Source organism: Vigna unguiculata, chromosome 5 (genome assembly GCF_037176805.1).
Source record: "Vigna unguiculata cultivar grain cowpea cultivar isolate G323 ecotype 2 chromosome 5, ASM3717680v1, whole genome shotgun sequence".
NCBI classification, from domain to species: Eukaryota; Viridiplantae; Streptophyta; class Magnoliopsida; order Fabales; family Fabaceae; genus Vigna; species Vigna unguiculata.
This window is the reverse complement of record NC_140796.1, coordinates 49,393,878-49,416,164: the sequence shown is the minus strand read 5'-3', so window position 1 is coordinate 49,416,164 and position 22,287 is coordinate 49,393,878. Positions and strand designations below refer to the sequence as shown.

At 32.2% G+C, this 22,287-nt stretch overlaps 3 protein-coding genes across 6 annotated transcripts; 2 read left to right on the top strand and 1 right to left on the bottom strand.

Annotated features, from left to right (window-relative positions):
* The first annotated feature begins 6,236 nt into the window (after positions 1–6,236).
* Positions 6,237–8,457, top strand: LOC114185577 (dnaJ protein homolog). Its single transcript, XM_028073392.2, has 6 exons — positions 6,237–6,566; positions 6,833–7,001; positions 7,102–7,240; positions 7,326–7,602; positions 7,682–7,880; positions 7,967–8,457. The coding sequence occupies exons 1-6, from the start codon at positions 6,417–6,419 to the stop codon at positions 8,287–8,289; spliced, it is 1,257 nt and encodes a 418-aa protein (XP_027929193.1). The 5' UTR covers positions 6,237–6,416; the 3' UTR covers positions 8,290–8,457.
* Positions 8,458–10,810: 2,353 nt separating this feature from the next.
* LOC114186107 (Protein kinase superfamily protein) lies at positions 10,811–13,705 on the bottom strand. Its single transcript, XM_028074131.2, has 7 exons — positions 13,455–13,705; positions 13,062–13,326; positions 12,672–12,724; positions 12,518–12,585; positions 11,516–11,605; positions 11,371–11,431; positions 10,811–11,273 (listed from the first exon to the last, which is right to left on the bottom strand). The coding sequence occupies exons 1-7, from the start codon at positions 13,516–13,518 to the stop codon at positions 10,966–10,968; spliced, it is 909 nt and encodes a 302-aa protein (XP_027929932.1). The 5' UTR covers positions 13,519–13,705; the 3' UTR covers positions 10,811–10,965.
* Positions 13,706–17,137: 3,432 nt separating this feature from the next.
* LOC114184149 (uncharacterized) lies at positions 17,138–20,298 on the top strand. 4 transcript variants are annotated; one of them, XM_028071407.2, is made up of 4 exons: positions 17,138–17,325; positions 17,616–17,714; positions 18,122–18,282; positions 20,034–20,298. In XM_028071407.2, the coding sequence occupies exons 1-4, from the start codon at positions 17,226–17,228 to the stop codon at positions 20,136–20,138; spliced, it is 465 nt and encodes a 154-aa protein (XP_027927208.1). In that variant the 5' UTR covers positions 17,138–17,225; the 3' UTR covers positions 20,139–20,298. The 4 variants fall into 4 exon arrangements, with proteins under 4 accessions (XP_027927208.1, XP_027927207.1, XP_027927209.1 ...); XM_028071406.2 differs by having other exon boundaries at positions 18,107–18,282; XM_028071408.2 differs by having other exon boundaries at positions 17,158–17,325; positions 17,506–17,714; positions 18,107–18,282.
* The last annotated feature ends 1,989 nt before the right edge of the window (positions 20,299–22,287 follow it).

Below are 22,287 nucleotides of genomic sequence, written 5' to 3'. Positions count from 1 at the left end.
CAGTTATGTGGGTCGAGTCAAACATTTAAACCCACAATTAAAATGCAGGGCGGGACGGATCGACCCGCATTGTGCATGCCAAATGTGGGTCAGGTCGGCCTGCATAGCCACCCCTATTAGTTAATCAACTTGACTATAAATACGTACTTTCATTCATTCTTCGTGCCATGTCTCATCACTTTTAGTTCAAAATTAATCCCATATAAAATTAATTGACCCAATTGATATATTTTAAAGGATCAAAGCCAAACAATCACACAAAACATCAAATATAACAAAATTAACAATACACTCAAATTAACATCAACATTCAACACAAACAATATAGAATCTACTAAAACAAAGGAAATAAAATCATTTAACGCAAAACATCAATGAAATAAAACAAGCTAATTTCTCTTACATGGACTTAAGTTTTTATCTCGACTAAGTTCAACAGAATATATCTCACATGTGTGTGTGTAGGTCGAAGGCACCTCGACATGCATTAAGAGACTAAAGACACGTAAATCACTATTATAGTACGAATTCACTTAAGCAAAAGGACAAATCACAAAGTGAGTAAGGACATGTAAAGACATTAGAAAACCTAAAGACAAGTTAATTTTGCGAACCTTAGGTCCAACAAGTAGGACCCATCCAAGTAGTATAAATAATATTATTCACGAGGTAAGTCAATGATCTCATTTAATCTTGATGTTATTGTTAGTAACCAACTTAACTAACTTGAACGTATGAGTGTTTTTGCAAGCTCCCCAATGAGGTCACACCATCCTCATCGAAATAGAACATCTCGATCAGAGTAGTAAAAAGACTAATGATTTGAAGGATTAGAGGAAGAGTGAATACATCTCATCCCAACAGGAACATCACACATGATACTTTACATGTACAAAAAAAAAAAAAACTCAACAATTATCTGAATACATCCTAATGACACATACAAAGAGAGATTCATCTTGAACCATTTTTAGTCACATGTGACCATGTAGCATCGTACGCATGCAATATTTTAAAAAATGATTTAAAAAAGAAGATAAACTTACTTGCATGAAAATTCAGATTGGCTAGGGTGATAGTATTTTTCTTTAAAACTCTTATGATGCACTCCGATATTTAAACAAAATGAATAGATGAGTTAGAAGAAAAGCACAAAGAAAGAAGAAAAAAATATTTTTCTAGACAAATAGAAACTTTTATAAAATATAATTCAATTAATTAAATATTTTATTTATAATTCAAATTTTTAATAACAAAATAATGGAAATTTTTTTATAAAGTATGTGGCATCCCATTTTTAATAGAATTTTTCTAATAAATGATGCATCATATAATTATAATATAAAAAGAGCATGCGACAATAAGTATAAAGGTATCAACCATTACAGCCATGAATAATATACGGGAAGAAAAAGTCAAAGGCACAATACAATGTCATGAACAGAATCTAAACATGAAACAGTTTGACAAAAGGTTGCTCACAAAGCAATTGAATTTCAATTAAAGAAAGTTTCTTCAAAATAGGCTCAGTAGTGAGCCAAATCCAACGCACAACTAAAATACATTACAACATCTTCATCTGCATGGTAACTACTACGGGTTTCCACATTTGCTCACACAAAAAAATTGGTGATCATTGCAAAAAGGGAAAAGCGATGCAAAAAACACAACACATGAAGAAAGGGTAAGCTAGAGATAAAAAGATATTTTATCATATAAGTGAGCAGGCCATTCCTTAAACAAATTATAAACACATAAATAAGTAAGCATACAAGGCATGCGATGGCAAACAATGCAAGACCTCTGACTCAATTATCTGGATTATGCGCTTTATATAGAATTCTAAGGAAGTATGCACCTACATTGATTTTTAAACTCTGCAAAGTCTAGCCATAAGGGATTATCACCAAATCAATTACAAGGTTAATCCCAATATGTTTCAGGCTCAAACTCCTCCCAAGACTAGGATCTCTTGCAACTCTCACCACATAATCACTCTACTATACATGAGTGTGAGTGATTATTAGAGTTCAAAATACCTTCCTTATCTAGACATCTCCTATCTCAAGGCATACACTAACCATACCATCACCAATTATTTTCCTTTGAAACTCTTTTACCATTAACATTTCACATGTTATCTCAGAATAATTATCATCTCAAGCTAAACATATCAAGTACAGGTCAAAAAATGTCACATCATTCATGCATAGCTTCATAAATCATATTTCTAACATTAACTCAATCAATCATAAATTAAAGTAAATAATTAAAATTTTACAACAATTATCGCTTAAGCAAGACTAATATCGCTTAAGCTATAAATTCTCGCTTAAGCTAGATTGGTCTCGAATAAGCTACACTAATCTCGCTTAAGCTAAAATTCGAATAGAGAGCAAAGTTAAATTCTGCTATTCTCGCTTAAGCTAGACTGATCTCGCTTAAGCTATAAATTCTCACTTAACTCAAACTTATCTTAAGCCAAAAATTATCGCTTAAGCTAGAATAACAAATTTTTACTAGTTTTAGCATGCAAAAACCAAAAATCTCAAACAACAAAACTAACAAAAAACACAACCACAAACATCAAACAAGCATTTTAAGCACGATTCAAAACCAAAAATATGCAAGACACCTCAAAAAGTTTTAAAGCCCTAGATTCCCTTACCTTAACAGATGTTAAACCAGCTAAAACCAATACCAAACAAAAAAGCAAAACCGCACGTCTACAGCTTAAGGAGTTGGAAACAAGAACACATAAGACATAATCAGTTCCTTGACCAAAAATCGCACTAGGCCAAGACTGGAACCGAAAAGAAAAGAAATAGAGAAGGGTTTTGAGTTCGACTTACGTAGAGGGACAAACTGTTCAGCTAGTTCGAAAGAGGATCTTGCTCAAGCCTTAACTCAACTTCTGAAAGGAGAAAATAAGTGGTGAGATATTTCAGTTTTGGGAGACAGAATAAGAGTTAGTGGCTGGAAAGGGGTTTTGAAGGCCCCTAATGAACTGACTATGGCCCCTTACCCACTAAAGTTGAATCCATTTACTTGAAACACAACAAAAAATTGAACTTACAAAGTTTACTTTTACATTGTTCATGATTATGTTATCTATTAAAAAATAAATTAAAAATGTAAACTGAACATGAAAAATTATTTCCCCAACTTCAAATTATTATAAAAATAACTTTTTTTAATGTTAATCACCCCTCTAAGACTCTTTTGGTGGAGAGAACAAATTTATATACCCAAAAATCATATTTATTTTAAAAATGTATTTCTAAGAATATTCACCTACGATTACTAATTTGTGACATCCCATTTAATATAGAATAAATCTACTAAATAAAAGTCGCATAATTATAGTAAAAGTAGAGCACGAGACATATAGTATAAAGGATTTTACAGTCATCCAAATATACTGAAAAAAAAAGCAAAGGCACTACACAATGCCATGAACAAGAACACTAAGTGCAACAGTTCTTGCAAAAAGACTGCTTTTAGAGCAAGAGATTACAAAGGCATTAGTGCCTTAAGGCTGCTCAAGAGAGCCATAACTAACATTTTCAAACTAGACAACAACATCACCACCATCAGATCTATCTCCAGGAATTCCTTCATCTGCTTACACCAATAAAGGTGATCACTAAGCAAAGAACAAACACAAAGGAAAGGGTAAACTAATGTAAAAATATATTTTTTATCATGTTATTGAGCAAATAAAAGTTAAATCAGGTCACAATCATATAAAGCAGTAGACACCCAATTCATGCGATAATAAACAACAATATGATTCTAAGACTCAATTTATCCGGATATATATAAGAAGATCGAATTCACTGGATGCTTGCACTTATGATGACCTCTACTACTCTGCAGAGCAATTGTCAATGGGTTTTACCTTACCACGCACAAGATTAGCCTTCAATCATCTAAGGTCATTATCCTGCCAAAGATTAGGACATCCTGCTACTCTCATCACTTGAATCAGTTTGCTATACCTGAGACTAATTGATTATTTAGAGTTTCGGGATGCAATCCTTACTTGAATCCTTATCTAATTATATACACGACAACACCACCATGAAATCTCACCAATAGATTCATGGAATTATGTATATCTCATGCCACATTCATGTTTCTCATACCATATTCCACATGTTATCTCATAACATCTAGGGCGAGCCTCTACTATTCTCGCCTAGGCAAGACATGCTCGCTTGGGCGAAAATACCAATTCTCTTCCACTGTTCACGCATGCAGGACAATCTAGAAGCACAACCAAGATATTTCCACACAATCAACAATAACATCCAAGCTTGAGGAACATGAATCAGGCCAAACACATGCAACATACTTTAAAAATGAGAAAACACCCTAACTTTCCTTACCTGGACAATGCTAGCAAACGAAGGCAAACACCTAACAGATGAGCACCACAACTCCAGGAATCGATTAGTAAGCTGAAACGGGAATACCAAAACAAAACAGGAGTATGAGGATGAACCCTAGACCAAACCAACGCACCTGAACTGGAAAGAGGAAGAAAAGACACGAAAGTTTAGGGCTCAACTTACTTGGAGGCAGAATGAGCTTAGCTAGCTCGTAGAAGAACGTGATTGAAATCCTAACAGAGCTCCTACTTCATAATAAAGAGGGAGAATAGGAACAATTTTTGGAAATGAGACCAAATGAGAGTGAGATGTTGAGTGTGGGGTTCTAGAAGCTCCCTTATGGACTGACTTAGACCTTAAACTCATAGTCTGGCACATCCCATAAACAAAAAAGAAAAAGGGAGTTTACATAATTCGTCACCATATTAAAATGACAACAAAAATAATGATATTAAAATGACTTAATAAAAATAATGATATGTTATTTTCTTCATAATAATATTTTATTCAATAAATTCAATTTCCAATCTTCCGGAGGCTGTTTTGGTAGAAGATTTAGCCAAAAAGAATGTATCATAAAAAACTCCAATTCTTAAAAATGTTATTTTCTAAAAAGTTAATCAAACCTGAGAATCATATTTCCAACATTAACGGCCTGTTCTTTGTAGGGAGTTGCATTGTTTCAATGAATTTGGGAGCGCGAAATTGGTTTTCAAACGTGTTTGATTTCAGTGATTTGAAGCGATATGGGAGTGCAAATTTGAGGGATGGATGTATTATTTCATCCACGATAGAAAGGAGAGATAAACGAGTATAATGAGAGTCTTTACCAAATTGCCCTTGTGTGCATGGAGGGGGAAGAAGATGAAGTGGTTTGGGGTGTGGTGGTGGTCGTGAGAGGTGTTGCGGTGGTGCCATGAGAGGTGTTGCAGGGCTGTGTTTGGGGATGGTACCGGAGTTGTGTGTTAAAGCTGGGATGGCACCGGTGTTGTGTTGTGTGAGATAGAGGGGATGACACCGATTACGTAACTGGTGCCTTGTTTTCAAAGGAGCGACATCGGTTACCACACCGCTGTCATGGTTTTTTTTTCATTCAGTTGCGTGTTGCGTGTTTTTCATTCATTTTTTTTTTCAGTTTTCAAAAAAATAATTTATTTTTTATGACTAAAAATTACTAATTTAGAAATTATTTCAAGAACATCAATTCAAAAATTCATCCCTTTTTACACAAGGGTATTATGGTAACTTCATAAATATATCTATTTTAACAATTAATTTTATCTATCACATCAATCAAATCTTTCACTAACTTTCATAAAATTTATCTTCAAATCCACTCATTTTACCCTCTAAATTCACTCAAAAAAACACAAATATCCATTCACCCAAATCTACACAAATCCATCTTCACTTTTTTCCATATCCATCGTTACAAAGGAACACGCCCTAAGATTTCAAAAATCCAAAAAATTTCCGTTTACCAAACACACGAAAAATTTATTTTTCCAAACAAATCAAAATTAAGGACCGCATTTTTTCAATGATAATGACATTGGTCTTATTAAGGAATGGGACCAAGCGGTTAGTGGGGGCACTCGTGGAATATACTAAAGAAGTCAAGTCTGGCGCCAGGAGGTGGCAAATGATTTAATAATAAAAGTAATTAAAATAAATAAAATAAAAGGTAAAAAAAACCTTCGCTTTTCGCTAAAGAAGGATCTAGAAGAAAAACCAAGATCCGTCAAAGCTTCAGATGGATCCAACGGTCCACAATTACTCACAAAAACTTGGCGAATAAAAATTCTAGACCCTTCTGCAACCTAAGAATATTTGAGGTTGGATCGTGGCCATTTAACCAATCAAGTACGGATACTATAAACACGCGAGACGAGGAATTAGTGAATAACATTTGCTCGGAGCGCTTATTTCTTCTTCCCTTGCATTCCTTGGAGATCTAGTGCAGCCACAACACGCGGATCTCGGTGAAAATTAGGGTTAGGGATTCGGAGGTAGAAGAACAAGATGTTTGGGAGAGCGCCCAAGAAAAGCGACAGCACTAGGTACTATGAAATCCTTGGCGTCGCCAAGAACGCGTCGCAGGAGGATTTGAAAAAGGCTTATAAGAAAGCCGCCATAAAAAATCACCCTGACAAAGGCGGTGATCCCGAGAAGGTAACCGCTGTCGATGTTTCTGATATGTATTTGTTTTGATTATTCCGGATGACGATCTGAATGGTTATTGATTGATTAATTGGTTACGGAATCAATGATTTGTTATGTGATATGTGGTTACGAGTTTTCCTGATTAGTAATTTAGGGTTAGGGGAATTAGAGGGATGCATGAGAGTTAGAGAAAATGTGTTTGGATTGTAATTGGATGGTGTTGTTTGGTATTTCGTGATGTTGTGGTGATGAATTTTTGTACTTATTTTGTGTAGTTCAAGGAGCTTGCTCAAGCCTATGAGGTTCTGAGTGACCCTGAGAAACGTGAGATTTACGATACTTACGGTGAAGATGCTCTTAAGGAGGGAATGGGTGGCGGCGGCGGTGGCCACGATCCGTTTGATATCTTCAGTTCGTTCTTTGGTGGAAATCCGTTTGCTGGGGGTATGGTTTGTTTCTTTGTTTATTGTTGGAAGGGATTTCCTTCACTTGATAGTTTTGTGAAGAGTCTTAAGTGGAGTTTTTGATTGTGGAGTGTGAACAGGTGGTAGCGGTAGAGGAAGGAGGCAGAGACGGGGAGAAGATGTGGTTCACCCTCTGAAGGTCTCTCTGGAGGATCTTTATCTTGGAACGTCTAAGAAACTCTCTCTTTCACGAAACGTGTTGTGTTCAAAATGCAATGGGTACGTGTTGTGCTTTTAGGTTTTGCAGGGCGTGTTTATAGTTTCTTTGTCTGCCTTTGGGTAATAGGTTTCTAATTGGTTGCAGGAAGGGATCGAAGTCTGGGGCTTCAATGACTTGTGCTGGTTGCCAGGGTACTGGTATGAAGTTGTCGATCAGGCACCTTGGTCCTTCTATGATTCAGCAAATGCAACATCCTTGCAATGAGTGTAAGGGCACCGGAGAGACCATCAGTGACAGAGACCGATGCACTCAATGCAAGGGAGAGAAGGTTGTTCAGGAGAAGAAAGTACTTGAAGTAGTTGTGGAGAAAGGGATGCAGAATGGACAGAAGATTACATTCCCTGGGGAAGCTGATGAAGCAGTATGTATAGCTATTGAGTATAAAATTTTGTATACATAATTATGGGGCTTAGACTGACATTGAGCTTTTTGTTTTGTAGCCTGATACAATCACTGGGGATATTGTATTTGTCCTGCAACAGAAGGAACATCCAAAGTTCAAAAGAAAGGCTGAAGACCTTTTTGTCGAACATACTTTGTCTCTCACTGAGGCTCTATGTGGTTTCCAGTTTGTGTTGGCTCACTTGGATGGTCGACAACTCCTTATCAAATCAAACCCTGGGGAGGTTGTCAAGCCTGGTATGCAAATTGTTTGTGTCTTAGTTGTACTTGATAGTTGAAACATTGATGTTTTTGACATGGAACAAATTATTTCTTGCATGCAGATTCATACAAAGCTATAAACGATGAGGGAATGCCAATGTACCAGAGGCCGTTCATGAAGGGGAGACTATACATTCATTTCACTGTGGAATTTCCTGATTCTCTGAGCCTTGATCAGGTGAAGGCCATAGAGGCTGTTTTGCCAGCAAAGACTTCATCACAAAAGTTGACAGACATGGAGCTGGATGAGTGTGAAGAGACTACACTTCATGATGTGAACATGGAGGAAGAATCAAGGAGGAGGCAACAAAGTTCGCAGGAGGCGTACGAGGAGGATGAGGACATCCATGGTGGTGCTCAGAGAGTACAATGCGCTCAGCAGTAATGAATGGACCATAGGGGCAGATCGGAGGAGTAGTGTTGATGATCTTGATATCATTTTTAAACATAATTTGTGTTTGATCAATCGATTTTGACAACCAAACACCTTACCATTTATTCTTCGACAAATTATTTTACAGAAGCCATCTAAATACAATATATTTTTTTTCTACTCTGCCTACTACTGTCTCTTCCATTCTTTTCATTTATCGCTATGCAAGAAACTCTTTTCTTTTTTTTTGTTTTGTGATGCTTTTAAATTTTCATATGCCTATTGCATTAGATATTATTATATTTTAAGATTACAAACAATATGAATTATCTATTTCACATACATAAACAACTAGCATAAATCAGAATAAATAAACCCTTAATAGAGTTTCTTTCTAATTTCACATACATAAATTCGAAGTCCAGTAGAGGTTTTATGTATATAAAACACTTCATCTAATTACTCTTAATATTTAAGAGAATAAATGTCAATTTAAGTTACTAAACATAAATCCTTTATAATTAAGTTGTAAAATAATACCAATTTTTATTTATATTAACATGAAAATCAAAAAGCCAAATAATGACATTATAAAATCATCAACAAATTTGGGGTTCTATTGACTTTTAATTCTCGTAGTACGGTATTAGTATTCGTAAATCATTTATAAAATATACAACACTTCAATCTTAACATAAAAAGAAAAAAAACTTGGGTGTATTTGTGATTTTATGTGAAATAACAAAATTTTAAAAATTTTGAAACAATTTAAAAGAATAAAGGTTAAAAGATCTACAAGAATCGAAGAAAGTTTAATACCAAATTTATCAATTACAAATGTTATCCTATAGAATATTCTATCACCTAAAATAAACGTTATGAAGTAAAATCATTAGAATTGAAGATAAGGAAAAAAAATCTTTCATTTTATTTGTTATTTTTACTAAACTAATTTCAATTTAAAAATTAAATCAAGACCTAAAATCAAATTAGTATTTAAAATAATCCTAGTTTAAAGATAAAAAATTAAAAAGACCTAAAACTAATAGTGTATAAGAAGAAAATGTTAGCTTTTATAAGAAGAAAAAACATGTAAAAAAGTTTCAACTTTTCCTTAATTTCACATATGAAACAAATCCTATGACTTGTTTTAAATATGAATTTGTAAGAATATGAAGAAAAAAAAAATATTATGTTTCTTTCATTATTGTTTTTTTCTTTTTCTTTCTAACATAATTTATGATAAAAGAGATAAGGTTAAAAAATTTTGTAGCTCTTCAACTTAAATGTAAAATAAAATAATTATCTTAAAATTTAATATATTTAATCTTTAAACTTAAAAAATAAATAAATATTATCTTAAAAACATTCTTAAACTCCAATGTAAAATAAAATTTGTGTTGTTTCAAAATTTAATATCTTTGGTCTTTAAATTAAAAAAAAATGTCGTCTCAAAAATGTTATTTTACTTTTGTGATGCTTTAGATTGACGGAGTTGTAACATGCTAAATGTATAAACAGTTTAAATAGATACGTCAATTTTTATTTTCAGTAATTAGAATAGAAAAAAATTATATCTATTTATCTTTAAAATTTTATTAAGACGAATTTTAATTTTGTGATTAAATTTAAAATTTAAAAATATTATATATATATATATATATATATTGGTTATCGATGATCAAATTTGTGAGGTCAAAATCTATTATAAAATAATATTTTCGATGGATTACAAACAGAAAATATTTTATCAGCTGGTAATAAAATTTAATAATGAATTTAATAGATTTATTGATAATTATCCATAACATAAAATTTTTGTAATTGCATTTACGAATATATATATATATATATATATATATATATATATAATTGGAAAATAGCTTAATTTTAACTTAAAAATTTAACTTTTTTCTTAAGAATAATTATTATCAACTATACTTATATTATGTAATAATATGAAGTAACGAGTAATTTAAAATCATAAAAATGCGAATTTAAGGACATGATCGTAAAAAAGAAAGTGGTGCAACCACGTAACTACTTATGATTTCATGTATTATTAGTTATGGTGGAGATTTGTGCTCCACCTTTGATGAACGTCGATTTGAAATTAAATTAAACAAAAAGAGTTATAAAGATAAATTTAGAAGGACTTTTTTTATTATTAATAATGAAATAAAAATAGGAGGTAAGGAACATATTAAAAAACAATAAAAAAATCCCTTATTTATTTATAAATATTTTTTGTTTTTTAATTAATGTATTAAGTAGTTATAAAAATACTTAATTCGGTTTTTTGTCAGATTAATGGAATTTTCTTTTTATACGTGATGCTTTCATTTTCAATTAATTAACAATATTTCATTGTTCTTAAATTTGTTATATTTGTTATTTCGATTATTTATTTAGTAATTTAATTATTTGTAAAAAGAACCTAACGTTTTTGAAGAAAAAGTATTTACCTAAACTTCCTTTCTTTTATTTTATAATTTAAGATTAGAGCTGACATTGAATTTCACACTACAAACAGTGACAACTAACAATTTTTTTCTCTTGATGTAATTTCAAATGAACATCATCGCAGTTATCAAAAAGCAACACGAAAAGTGAAAGCACTTACACAAGGGAGTGCTAAATATTCTCCCTAAGAAACTACAAGGTTTTCAAAGAAAACAGGTCACAATTCTATTGATGATGAGTAATATCAATCTTCCTCTGGAGATGCCGGAATAACTGAGGAATTGTAAATGAAGGCTTGTCCCATGATTTGATACATAGTTTTGCCACAGCGAGAAGACTTTTAAGCTCCGTACAGTCATAATTGTTACCTAGATCAGGGTCTATCATCTTATCAATGGAACTGTAAAATCGTGATTCTTGGATCCATTCAATTAAATCGGAACCTTCCATCTCTGAAGACTGACCAGTGACCAGTTCTAGTATGAGCACTCCAAGCTGGAATATAATCCTACAACTTTTCTGCTTCAAGCAGTCTGAAATAGACGAAGATGGTGAGCAAATATGTGTAGTAACAAATTGTTTGAAATTTGATTTTGTTGAAACTTGTGAGACTAGTTTACAAGAAGTGACCTTCTGAATATGGCATCATATCAGAATTTCCACCAGATGGAAGAAGGCCAAAGTCAGATAGCTGTAATTGCAGAAGTCAATCTGAAACGTGATATAATGTGAAGAAGGCAAAAGTTTACAGTGAGAAAGGGAACTGTTTCCTTACCTTGGCTGTGAAGTTTTCATCTAACATAATATTGCTTGAGGTGATAGAGACATGACATACGGGTGGTTCACTGAAGAGAAACAAATATTCCTGCTTCCACATGGACAAAAATTCAGATAACAATGCTTGAAAAGAGACTCTTAATCTTTCAGCTAAATATTAAAATTCATCAAGAAATTATTGTTGGAACCACAATGTTCTTTGCCAATACTTTTGTCTTCCTGCTCACCCTTCTAACTATCACTTGCACAGTATTATCCTGTGTTTACTTTTCCCCAAGCTTTACCTTTTATTTTATCCTGTCTCCTTACTGTTCATCTCTACTTCCTATTTTTTCACTCTTTCACTCCTTCAAGGCTTTAGATTAAAGCACCAAAAGAGAATTTAACTATCACCCTGCTTGACTTCAGTACGTATGACTCGTTAAGCAAAACTTTCTTAGCTATCACAGTGTAAGCCCCAGGTAGAAGTCAGAACACCATTTGTGCAACTTGGTACTTATGAAACAAAGAGTTTTGTGATCTTAGCAAAGAGCAATTGTCCCCGTTTGTTTGGGTTTTACTGGGTTTCCGTTCAAAGCTATGTCGTCCTTCCAATGCTAGAAAGTTGCCCCAGACTCTACAGTGTCAGTGTGTTATCAATTACAAGAGTCCTATGTTTCTAATAAAGATCTAATCTAACCCACGCCATATTTTCAGTACTTCGCTTAGCAGAAGATAGATACTAAACGAAACTGATCGCCAATTGAATCGACGCAGAAGCTAACTTCTTCCCTCGTGTATGGAACCAAGTGAGCGAGTTTCCAGTATTCACTTTGCTGTATGACTAAGTTATCAAGAGTTTTCCCGTATCCACAATCAATTTAAAAAACTCAACAAGACATAAGAATTTCAGGTTCTTCAAATTAATTGCCACGAAAATTTAATAAGAAGATCGCAGTTTCATGCTCTGAAAATATTAGTATATTCTGGTTTCAGACATGCTTTAATTTGCAGAACTTACCAGTGCAGCCACAACGCCATTGGCTATCTGCAACCTTGTTCTCCAATCTAAGGGAGTTTTCAAAGGGTCTGCCGACACCCAATCATTGAAACAAAATCAAAACATGTAATTGAGAAGCTCCTCTAAAACATTTTTTTCAGCTTTCTAAATTTACCGTTTAGATGATCCTTCAAGCTTCCATTTTCTATGTTGTCAAATATGAGCAATCTGAAGAGATAAAAAAAAAAATAATCAGAAAACTGGTTTACCTACCCACACCAATACCGTGAGCACAAACTGTAACAAACAGTGATCCACGTCCACTTCTTACACAATAGAATTCAACAATTACATATTGAAAAATTAAATCAAGAAGATAAAATACATAACATTTTTCAAGATTTATTAAAAAGCAGTCCATGTCTATAATTTCAGCTGCAACGTTAACTATGAGTGATTCTAATTTTCCGAATATCAAGAAACAAGATATGATCGCAATTAAAGACCTTCTAAATTTGTTTTCATAAATCCCTGTGAAATGCGAAACAGAGCATACTCGACGAACCTCTTGCGATTGCGCCCGACGGAAAAACCTTTGAGCGAGAGAAGGTGGCGATGCCGCAAGCGTCCCAAGAACTGCACGTGTCTGTAAAAATGATCGCTTCCTTCATCGAAGCCTTTCACTTCTCTCACCAAACAAAGGCCGCCACTGTCTTCAAACCTGGCAGCATACGCAGAAACATCGGAATTGCTATATACAATTCTGTGGAAGCCATCCGTTGCTCTTCGAACATCTTTATAGGAAATTCTCCGCACGAAAAACACCGCACCTGAACAATTCAACACAGCGATCGAGAACTTCGAGCGTGGAGTTCAATTTGATAATTGGATTGAAATTTCATGAAATTGAGAGAGAAGTGATTGAGATGAAGGAGTGTAGAGTGAGAATTGTGATTACCGGAGCGAGATCGGTGAAGCCATGCGCGAAGGTGGCGACGGAGCTTGTGGACGAAGGGATCCATGGAGATGTTGGTTTAGGATAACGGAGTTTAGAGGAGATGTAACACCGTCAAATTCCATTCGCTTTGTAAGTGTTTGCCAAACGGGAACCACGGACTTTTTATGAAAACGAATCTGCGGATTCCTGTTATCTTTGGTCCTGAGAAGAGAGAGAAAGCGTTGAGACACATAGCACCTATAACAGAACCGTGGAACAGTTTCAACGTGCGTCAACGTCACCCTCCAAAGGTCAATTAAAAAAAGGTAATAACGGGACGCTAATCCAAACGGTTTCTTATTTAATTCAGTTTAGTCAGAGGCGTAAGAGTCAAGAAAAAAAATACTACCTTTTTTTTTCACCTGTGCACTCTTTTCAGAAACTAATTTACATTAAAAACGTATTATCAACATGTTTATTGTTCAATAAAAAACACCTTATTAATATTTATCATTATTTTTATTTTTTTAAATAGTTTTAGAAAAATATATTTAAATTAAAAGTACTTATAATATGTTTTTCTTTTAATATTTGAGAAGAAGGTTGTTGGTAAATCTTTCCGAGTCTAAATAGAGTTGACAGCTACGTACCTTATAGTGGGTCAAGATGTTAGACTATACTTTCAAATAACTACATCAAACATTTATTAATATTAATTGTCATATTTTTCTCTCAGATTAGAACAATTTTATATATGGTCAATTTGCAACATTAAAATCAAACTTACTCAATTTCACACTTTCATAAGGCCACGCTGGCGTGGCGACATAATTGGGCAACCCTAAGTACATACCCGTGAAGGGGATGTACTACTAAACTATTCGATTTTTTTGTTAAATTGGTTTGAGTTTTTTAAATTAAATAAATAATTATAAACTTAAGTTTAAACTTATTGTGAATAAATAATTTTTAGCACACGTGGTCAACTTTTTTCTCTAATCAAATTAAGTCTCCTAATCAATTTCAGGTTAATTTATTAATAAGAGATAAATGTCTCATAAAACATAAATATTAAATGATAATTTTGATGTGATAATATATTAATAAAACATATTATGTGATTTACTTAGGTTGTCATTTACTCATTTTTATACTATTTCTGAACTTCTGAAAGATTTCAAATCTCTAGAAATTATCCTTCCTTTGATTTTCAATTAAATTTAATGTATTAGTTCAGCATTAAATTATTTACTGGAAACAAAATGGTCCACATCACGCCAGCCAACGCAATATAGTTAAAAATAATTCACATCTACTCTATTAACTAAACAATTACTGTATATATATATATATATATATATATATATATATATATATATATATTTAAAATCACACACGGCAATAAAAACATTTAGTTTAATTTAATTTATCAATGTATTAAATATTTATCACCATTAATATTTTAAAAAATTAATTTTATATCAAACACAAATACTTATCATTTTTAATATGGGTAAATACACAAAAACAGATCTGGTATAAAAATTATAATTTGAAATAACTTTTTTACGTTGGTGTTTTTTATATTAAGTACCTAATACTTATTTTTCTATTAGGGATTTGCCATTACTTTGTTTCCTTATATTAAAAACACATGTTTGTTAATTTGATACATAATTAGTCCATGTGCACCCACTCTTTGTCCGGTTTATCCGCTCTTCAACTCCATTAACTTCAACTTCTCTCACCATCCCACCTACCAACACCTTCTATATTGTCTCCACCTTCTCTATTACTAATCTAATCTAATCTCAGTTATTATGATTCTTAATTAGGTTAACAATTTGATCTTGTCTTCTTCTTCCACTCAAAATTATTGACTAGAGATTAAGTGTAGAGCTATATATTCTAGAAAGTTCATATAGAAACAACATGCTAATCAAACATCAACGACAAAAAAAAAAAAAGAGGAAAACAAGTGAATTAGAAAAAATGAAGTTACACACTTCTATTTCGAATAAGAATATATATAAAATTCGTAAATCGTGTATGATACTGACGATCATGGAAAAATATATTAAAAAATTAAAATAACTTTACACTTAAAGATCTTATTAAAATATTATTTCTTTCTAAAGATTAAGTATGCTAAACTCAAGAAACACTTACTAAAAAAATGTATATAGATTAACTATAAGATGTTGATGAGTAAAGAAATTTAAACTCTTGAAATGCGGGAGCATGGTTTTACTATGGGACCTTTGGTGTAATTTTGCATATCTTAGTCATTGTTGTACTTGGCGATATGAATAATAGAAGATAAGAGAAATAAAAAGCATTTTAGGTCACTTTTTTAAATTCATTGTACATATATAGTCACATAAAGACACATATAAAGGGTGTAGAGTAAGAATGAAATATGTTTAATATATTTTAAATGTAAAAAGTAAGTTAGATCAAACACATAAAATCTAGATTAATTATTTACAGCACATGTAAAGAAGAAGCACATGAGAATAATTTAAATATTCCTCTCTTTTGGTTCAACCCATACATGAAAATTTATTTATATAAAATCCAATAATATCATTAAAGTTGGTTTAAAATTAACTTGAAAAGTATTTAATAAAAAAGTAATTTTAATATAAATACAAGCATAATGTTAAAAAATTAATAAATTTGATTTCAATTTGAAAAGAAGTTACATTAATCCATTTTAAAAAATAAATTGAATAATATATATATATATATATATATATATATTAGATTAAATATAAGACAATGACACTTGACACTCTCACACTAACATGTGATATTTTATTATATGATATTGACAATATTGCATATCATGTCACGAACTTGACACTTAAATAATAAAAATTTGTAAGAAAAAAATTAAAAAAATTAAAAATATTTAAAAAACAATTACAAAACGTATGAATCGTCATATAATATGTCTTTAACGGTGTTCATATAATAATAACTAAAAATATTTAATTGAATTGAAAAGTTAGACATAATTAAAATAAAATCAATAACGATGAGTATTTTCTTTAAAATTAATGTCTACCTATATAGTTTATCTATTATTTGTTATTTCACATTGAATTTGAATAAAGATAAGTATTATAAATTTTCTAAGAGAAAAAAAAAATCTCTTTTCATCTTATAATGTTACACCGATTCAAATTGCAATTACAACTTTCCTTTTTACTATTTTTATCTATTCTTTTTAATTTAAAGTATATGATTTTTTTAGGTGATAAGTTTCCTCCTTGACACAAACATGTACATTTTACTTAATGCATTTGAATTTGCTTTTCCTTCCAATCTAAGAAATTCAAAATTAACTTCAAAACAATTTAAAAGCAAAATTTTATGGTGAATATAAGAAGATGAATTTAATTTGAACAAAATTACTGGCCGGTATTTCATTTAAACTTTATTTTAGATCAACGAGTAATTAAGATCCTAAATTTCTAATACTTAAACTATTAAAAACAAATTTAATCAAAGTAACCGAAGAGCTTAATAAAATTATTGAGGCTAATTAAACAATAGAAAGTATGAAAAAAATATTTTTTATTGGAAAATAAAAAAAATAACTTTCTTAAAAAGTAAAATAAAAAATTATAATGCATTCCACATTATTTCCACTTCTATCAATTAACTAATATTATTTTGCACCATGTGTATTCATTCTCCCCCTCCAATTTCTATCCAACCAAACAGGTCATATGAAAAAGGCATGCATCCTGGTACATTGTTCCATTTCTTTCAAAAACATTTTCCATGGCGTTTCAGCTTCACCCAAAGCTCAACCATCTTTTATGCTTATTCATCATTACCCTTTCGTTTGCCCACGCTCAAGCTACTACCTTTGGATACTGCGGTACTTCCTCTCTTTCCGTTTTATTCTCTTTGAAATTTTATCCTGCAATTCTGATTTTTTATTTTTAGCTCACCACATTGATCCTCCACATTAAAATCATGAACTCAATTTTTGGGGATTAAATTGTAATCGGATCCAATTTGTTGATAAATTCTGCTCTGTCTTTGATGCCACGCACAGGTTATGCATAATGAATTCACGGCTAATCGCGCCCAGTTTACTCATGATATGGTCTCGTTGAACTTTATTCACTTTCTTTTATGTTTAATTTTCCATGAAAATTTATGCAGCTGATGTGAACTATTCTGTGAAAGTTTCTGGAGTTGAAATCACACCAGACCCTGTTGTGCGTGCCAGGCCTGTCACCTTTAAAATTTCTGCTGCTACTGGTAATTCCTATCTTCTGTATCTCCATTTCATTATGCTTTCCCTCGAATTCGATTTTTCTTTTTTTCATGCAGGGATCATGTCAGTAGCCTTATTTATTTATTTCTTCTGTAGCATTTTAATATGTCACTTAATTATTTGAGTAAACCATCAATGCAGTTTCTCAAGGATTTCTGCAAAAGACAAAAGGTTTTTCTCAAGGATTAGCCTATATAATCCTTAACATAATGAAGTTAATTATATGTGTTTAATATCCACTAGTTTATTCCCTAAGTTGATATACTTTACTAAACTAATTTGAAAAAGTTGTTGATACTTAGGAGACTATTATTTAGTATTATTGCTATGGAGTTGATGGTTTATTATTGTAATTATTTTTAGTCATTATGAACAGATTTGTTGAATGCAGGTGAAGCTATTTATGGAGGAAAGTGGGAAATTGCAGTTTCATACTTCGGATTCGTTGTCCATAAAGAAATCCATGATTTTTGTGAGCAAGTATCTTGTCCTGTTGCTACTGGCAGTTTTGTGGTTGCTCACACCCAGATGTTGCCTGCATTTGCCCCACCGGTTAGTTTCAATTTTCCAAATATATGATCTTTTAGATTAAATATGTTTTTGCTCTCTTAATTTTCTCGGTGAAAATTGGAATTTATCTCTTTTCAAAACTTTGATCCAGTTTAGTTTTCTAACTTTAGAACTATGTGGATTTAGTCCTTTTAAACAAGTTTTGTTAAGTTTATTTAATGTTTTAAACGCATTTCATAATAGCATTTGAGTTGTTTACACATTTTGACATATCTTTGTTTCAACGTTAGTTAAGAAACTATCATGAAATATGTTTGAAACGTCAAATAAACTTAATAAAAGTTGGTTAAAATGACTAAATTCACGCAGTTTTAAAGTTGGGAGACCAAATTGGATCAAAGTTTCAAAGAGAGACTAATTCCAATTTTCACTAAAAAGTTAAGGGACCCAAACCATATTTAATCCTAATCTTTTAGTTAGGAAGCCTGTGAAAAACCTTACCCTATCATGAATGAAGTCTCCATTGACATCTTTGAAGAGGTCCTTAACATATAACTCAGTAATTATAGAGTAAGACAAAGAATAATCTTGTGTTGAGCAATAGAGATAATATTATGGATTGTTTAGCAGCAATGCGTGTTCTTGGTCTCTCCTCTCTTCCACACACATTTTGCACTCTTTAGAGCTATGTATTTGATGTGCCGTTACATGTAGGTTTACATACGCTGAAAAATTTAACATGTGATTACATTTCAATTATCTGATTAAAGATATTTGATGGTCTATTATTCTGTACTTCTGTTCTATCTAATAAGCTTTTGAGTCTTTTATAATTTATGGAATTTCAAGTCATTTAAACTCTTAAAGGCAAAATCAATCCAGTAAAATGGACACTTTGAAGTTGATGTCTCTGTGTGTGTAAGGCCTCGTTTACATTTGAGGAAAAGATTGTCAAGGATTTCAAGTGCAGAGTTAGGAGTCCTATAATTGAATAATAGATTTAATTACTCGTTTAGTTTCAACTTTCACCCAAAAACTTAAAAAATAGGTCTCCATTTAGATTTTTGTTCAATTGAATTCCAAATTTAGTTAAAATACTTCGATCAGTTCCTTTCCTTTTTGATAGTCTCTATAAACGACGATAAGAAGGTTGTGATTTGATAAAGTGTAACGGATATGTTGATACGTATCAAAGTTTTTAAAATTGATGTGCAGATGCATATGTTTACATGCCAACTTTTGACATATATTTATGTATCCATAACACTTTGTCACATCACCACCTTTTTTTAGAAATTTAATGAGAAGATCTAATTGAAATATTTAAAAAAAAAATGATATTCAATTAAAACAAAAAATATGTAGGAGATCCACTTAAAACTTTCGAACCAAACTTGAGAGAGAAAGTAATGAAGCCTAAATAGTATGTAAAGAGAAAAATATACAAATTTATTACTTTCAGATTTTGAAGGCAAAGTGGCGTGAGATGAGATCTCTTTTACACTCAATTACTAATTATGATATGTCGCTACCCTAATTTTAAGGACGAATTTGTCTATTTATCCGTTGGCTTGATATTGTCTTCCTTGATGTTGGACTTGGCTGTTCATCAATTTTATTACCTGTTTTGTTGATGTGAAAATTTCATGCACTCCTGTTTTTGTTTCAAGCATGCTTTTTTCTATTTCTATTATAACAGTTGATGGGGATGTAATCCTTTTCTACTTTCTTGAAATTTGGAACATTATAACGATACGTGAGATCAATTCCTTGTCTGTTATGTTTACTTACAGGGCACCTACACCGTGGAGATGACACTAAAAAACGAAAAGAACAAGCCATTAACTTGCATCACCTTCAATTTAAAAATCGGTTTGGGATCTTTAACAACTATCTAAATGATCTGTGGATAATAAATTATTTATATGATGTTTGAGTTATATTTGAAAATACCTTGTAAAAATTGAGAAAAAGCAATACATAAGAAACATAGTTATTGTTATAGACAGAAAAAAAAGCACAATTATTATTGTTTAACCATTCTTATGAGATATCAAATGCGGTTCCACCACAAAATAAAATGGTTTGCTATGTATGAGTAATATAAAAGTGATTTTGTAATGAAAAAGCTTCAACTAGGATTTAAGCTGACTTTTAGTAATTGTATCAAAGTCATGAAACTTTTCCTTGTAACACATCATCACTCAAACAATGACTACTTTACTAATTATCCATTTAATTCTAATGAGTTCACACATATTTGTTAGAGTTCATATAAATCGATTTATATTGAAGTTTCCAACATCATCCTTCAAATAATTAATCCTTTAATTAAATATTGTTAAAGCTTTATTTTAAGAACAAGTATTTATATTTATTATCTAATTTTGTCTTCTCTAAATGCTCAACCATAAACTCTGATTATCAAAGGCTTCTATAGTGTGAAGAAAAAATGGGCCTTTGAATAATAGGGACTTCACCAAAATTGGATTTCTATGCACATTAGACTAAGAAAAAGGCTTTTTCTTCTTCTACCTTGCCAAAATATTTAAATTGTTAAATATAATTCATAATAGTCCAAATTTATATTGTTTTAAGTGTATTTAAATAGAATTTTTTTTAAAATTCAAATCTATATTTTTCGATTTAAAATCTACCTGTTCACTTAATAGGATTTTGATCAAATTCGAATAACATCATTAGATTTTGAGCCTAAAATTAAGGTGTGTGGTTAAGTTGACCCAAAGCGTCGGAGCTCTAGGTTGGGTCAAATCGGTCTAGGTCCAAGGTCAAGTAAAGTCGATCCAAGTCGTAGGTTGAGTCGAAGCAACCAAAAACGAAGATCGAACCAAATTAGCTTAGGTTGAGTTGATTATGCTTGTACCAAAGATCAAACCGAGCTAACACGAATTAAAAGACCAAGTCAAGTTGGTATGGGTTGAAGGTTAGACTAAGTCAACCCAAACCAAATGGTTGAAGGTTGAGCTAACTGAGTTTAGGTCGAAGAATAAAGATGAGTCATCCTTGTATGAAGGTCAAGATGAATTGCTCTAGGTTGGAGGTCGAAACAAGTAGGTCCAGGTCGAAAGTAGAGTCAAGTAGATATTGACAAAAGGTCGAGTTGAGTTGCCTAGGTCAAAGGTCGAGCTGAGTCGGTTCGGATAAAGAATTAAGTCGAGTTAGTCCAATATGAAGATTAAGCTAATTCCCCCTTAACCAAAGGTCGAGGCAAGGCGATTCAATTTGAAAATCGAGCCAAGTTGACCCTAATTGAAAGTTGAGTCGAGTCGAGTAGGTTTGGATCAAAAAATCAAGACGTCTCAACCAAATATGAAGGTCAATATGACTCGACCAAACCTGAAGAATTGAGATAAATTGGTTTGAACCAAGTCAATTCAGACCGAAGAATCAAGATGAGTCAAACCGATATCAAGGTCAAAAGGAGTCAGCCTAAGTCAAATAATCGATTTGAGTCAACTTGAATCGAAGGTTGAGTCGAACCAACCTAAGCCAAAAGTGGAAGTGAGATCAATCGGGGCTAAAAGTAGAGTCGAGTCGGTCCAGATCGAAGGTTGAGCCAAGTCAACCAAGATCGAAGTTCAAATAACAACTTGGACTAAAGGTCAAGCTAAGACAATTTAGGCCAAAAGTCAAGCTGAGTCAGTCTGTGCCAAAAGTCAATTTGAGTCAATCTGTGTCGAAGGTCGAGCTGAGTTGGCAGACCAAAGGTCGAGTCTAGTTGACCAAGACTGAAGGTCATGTTGAGTTGGCCCGTGTCGGAGGTCAAGTCAAGTAAACTTGTGTTGAAGGTTAAGACGAGTCAACCCCAAATAAAAGTCAAGACAAGTTGGTAAGGTCGTGACGAGTCATAACAGGTTCAAGTCAAGAAAAAATGGTCTGAATCCATGTTGACTCAAGTCAACTTTGGCTAATGTTGAGGTAAGACAACCCAAACCCAAGTCGAGACAAATAAACTAGACTTAAGTCAGTAGGAGTCAATCGAGATATAAGTTGAGTTGAATTAGCCTAGTCAATCTCTAATAGACT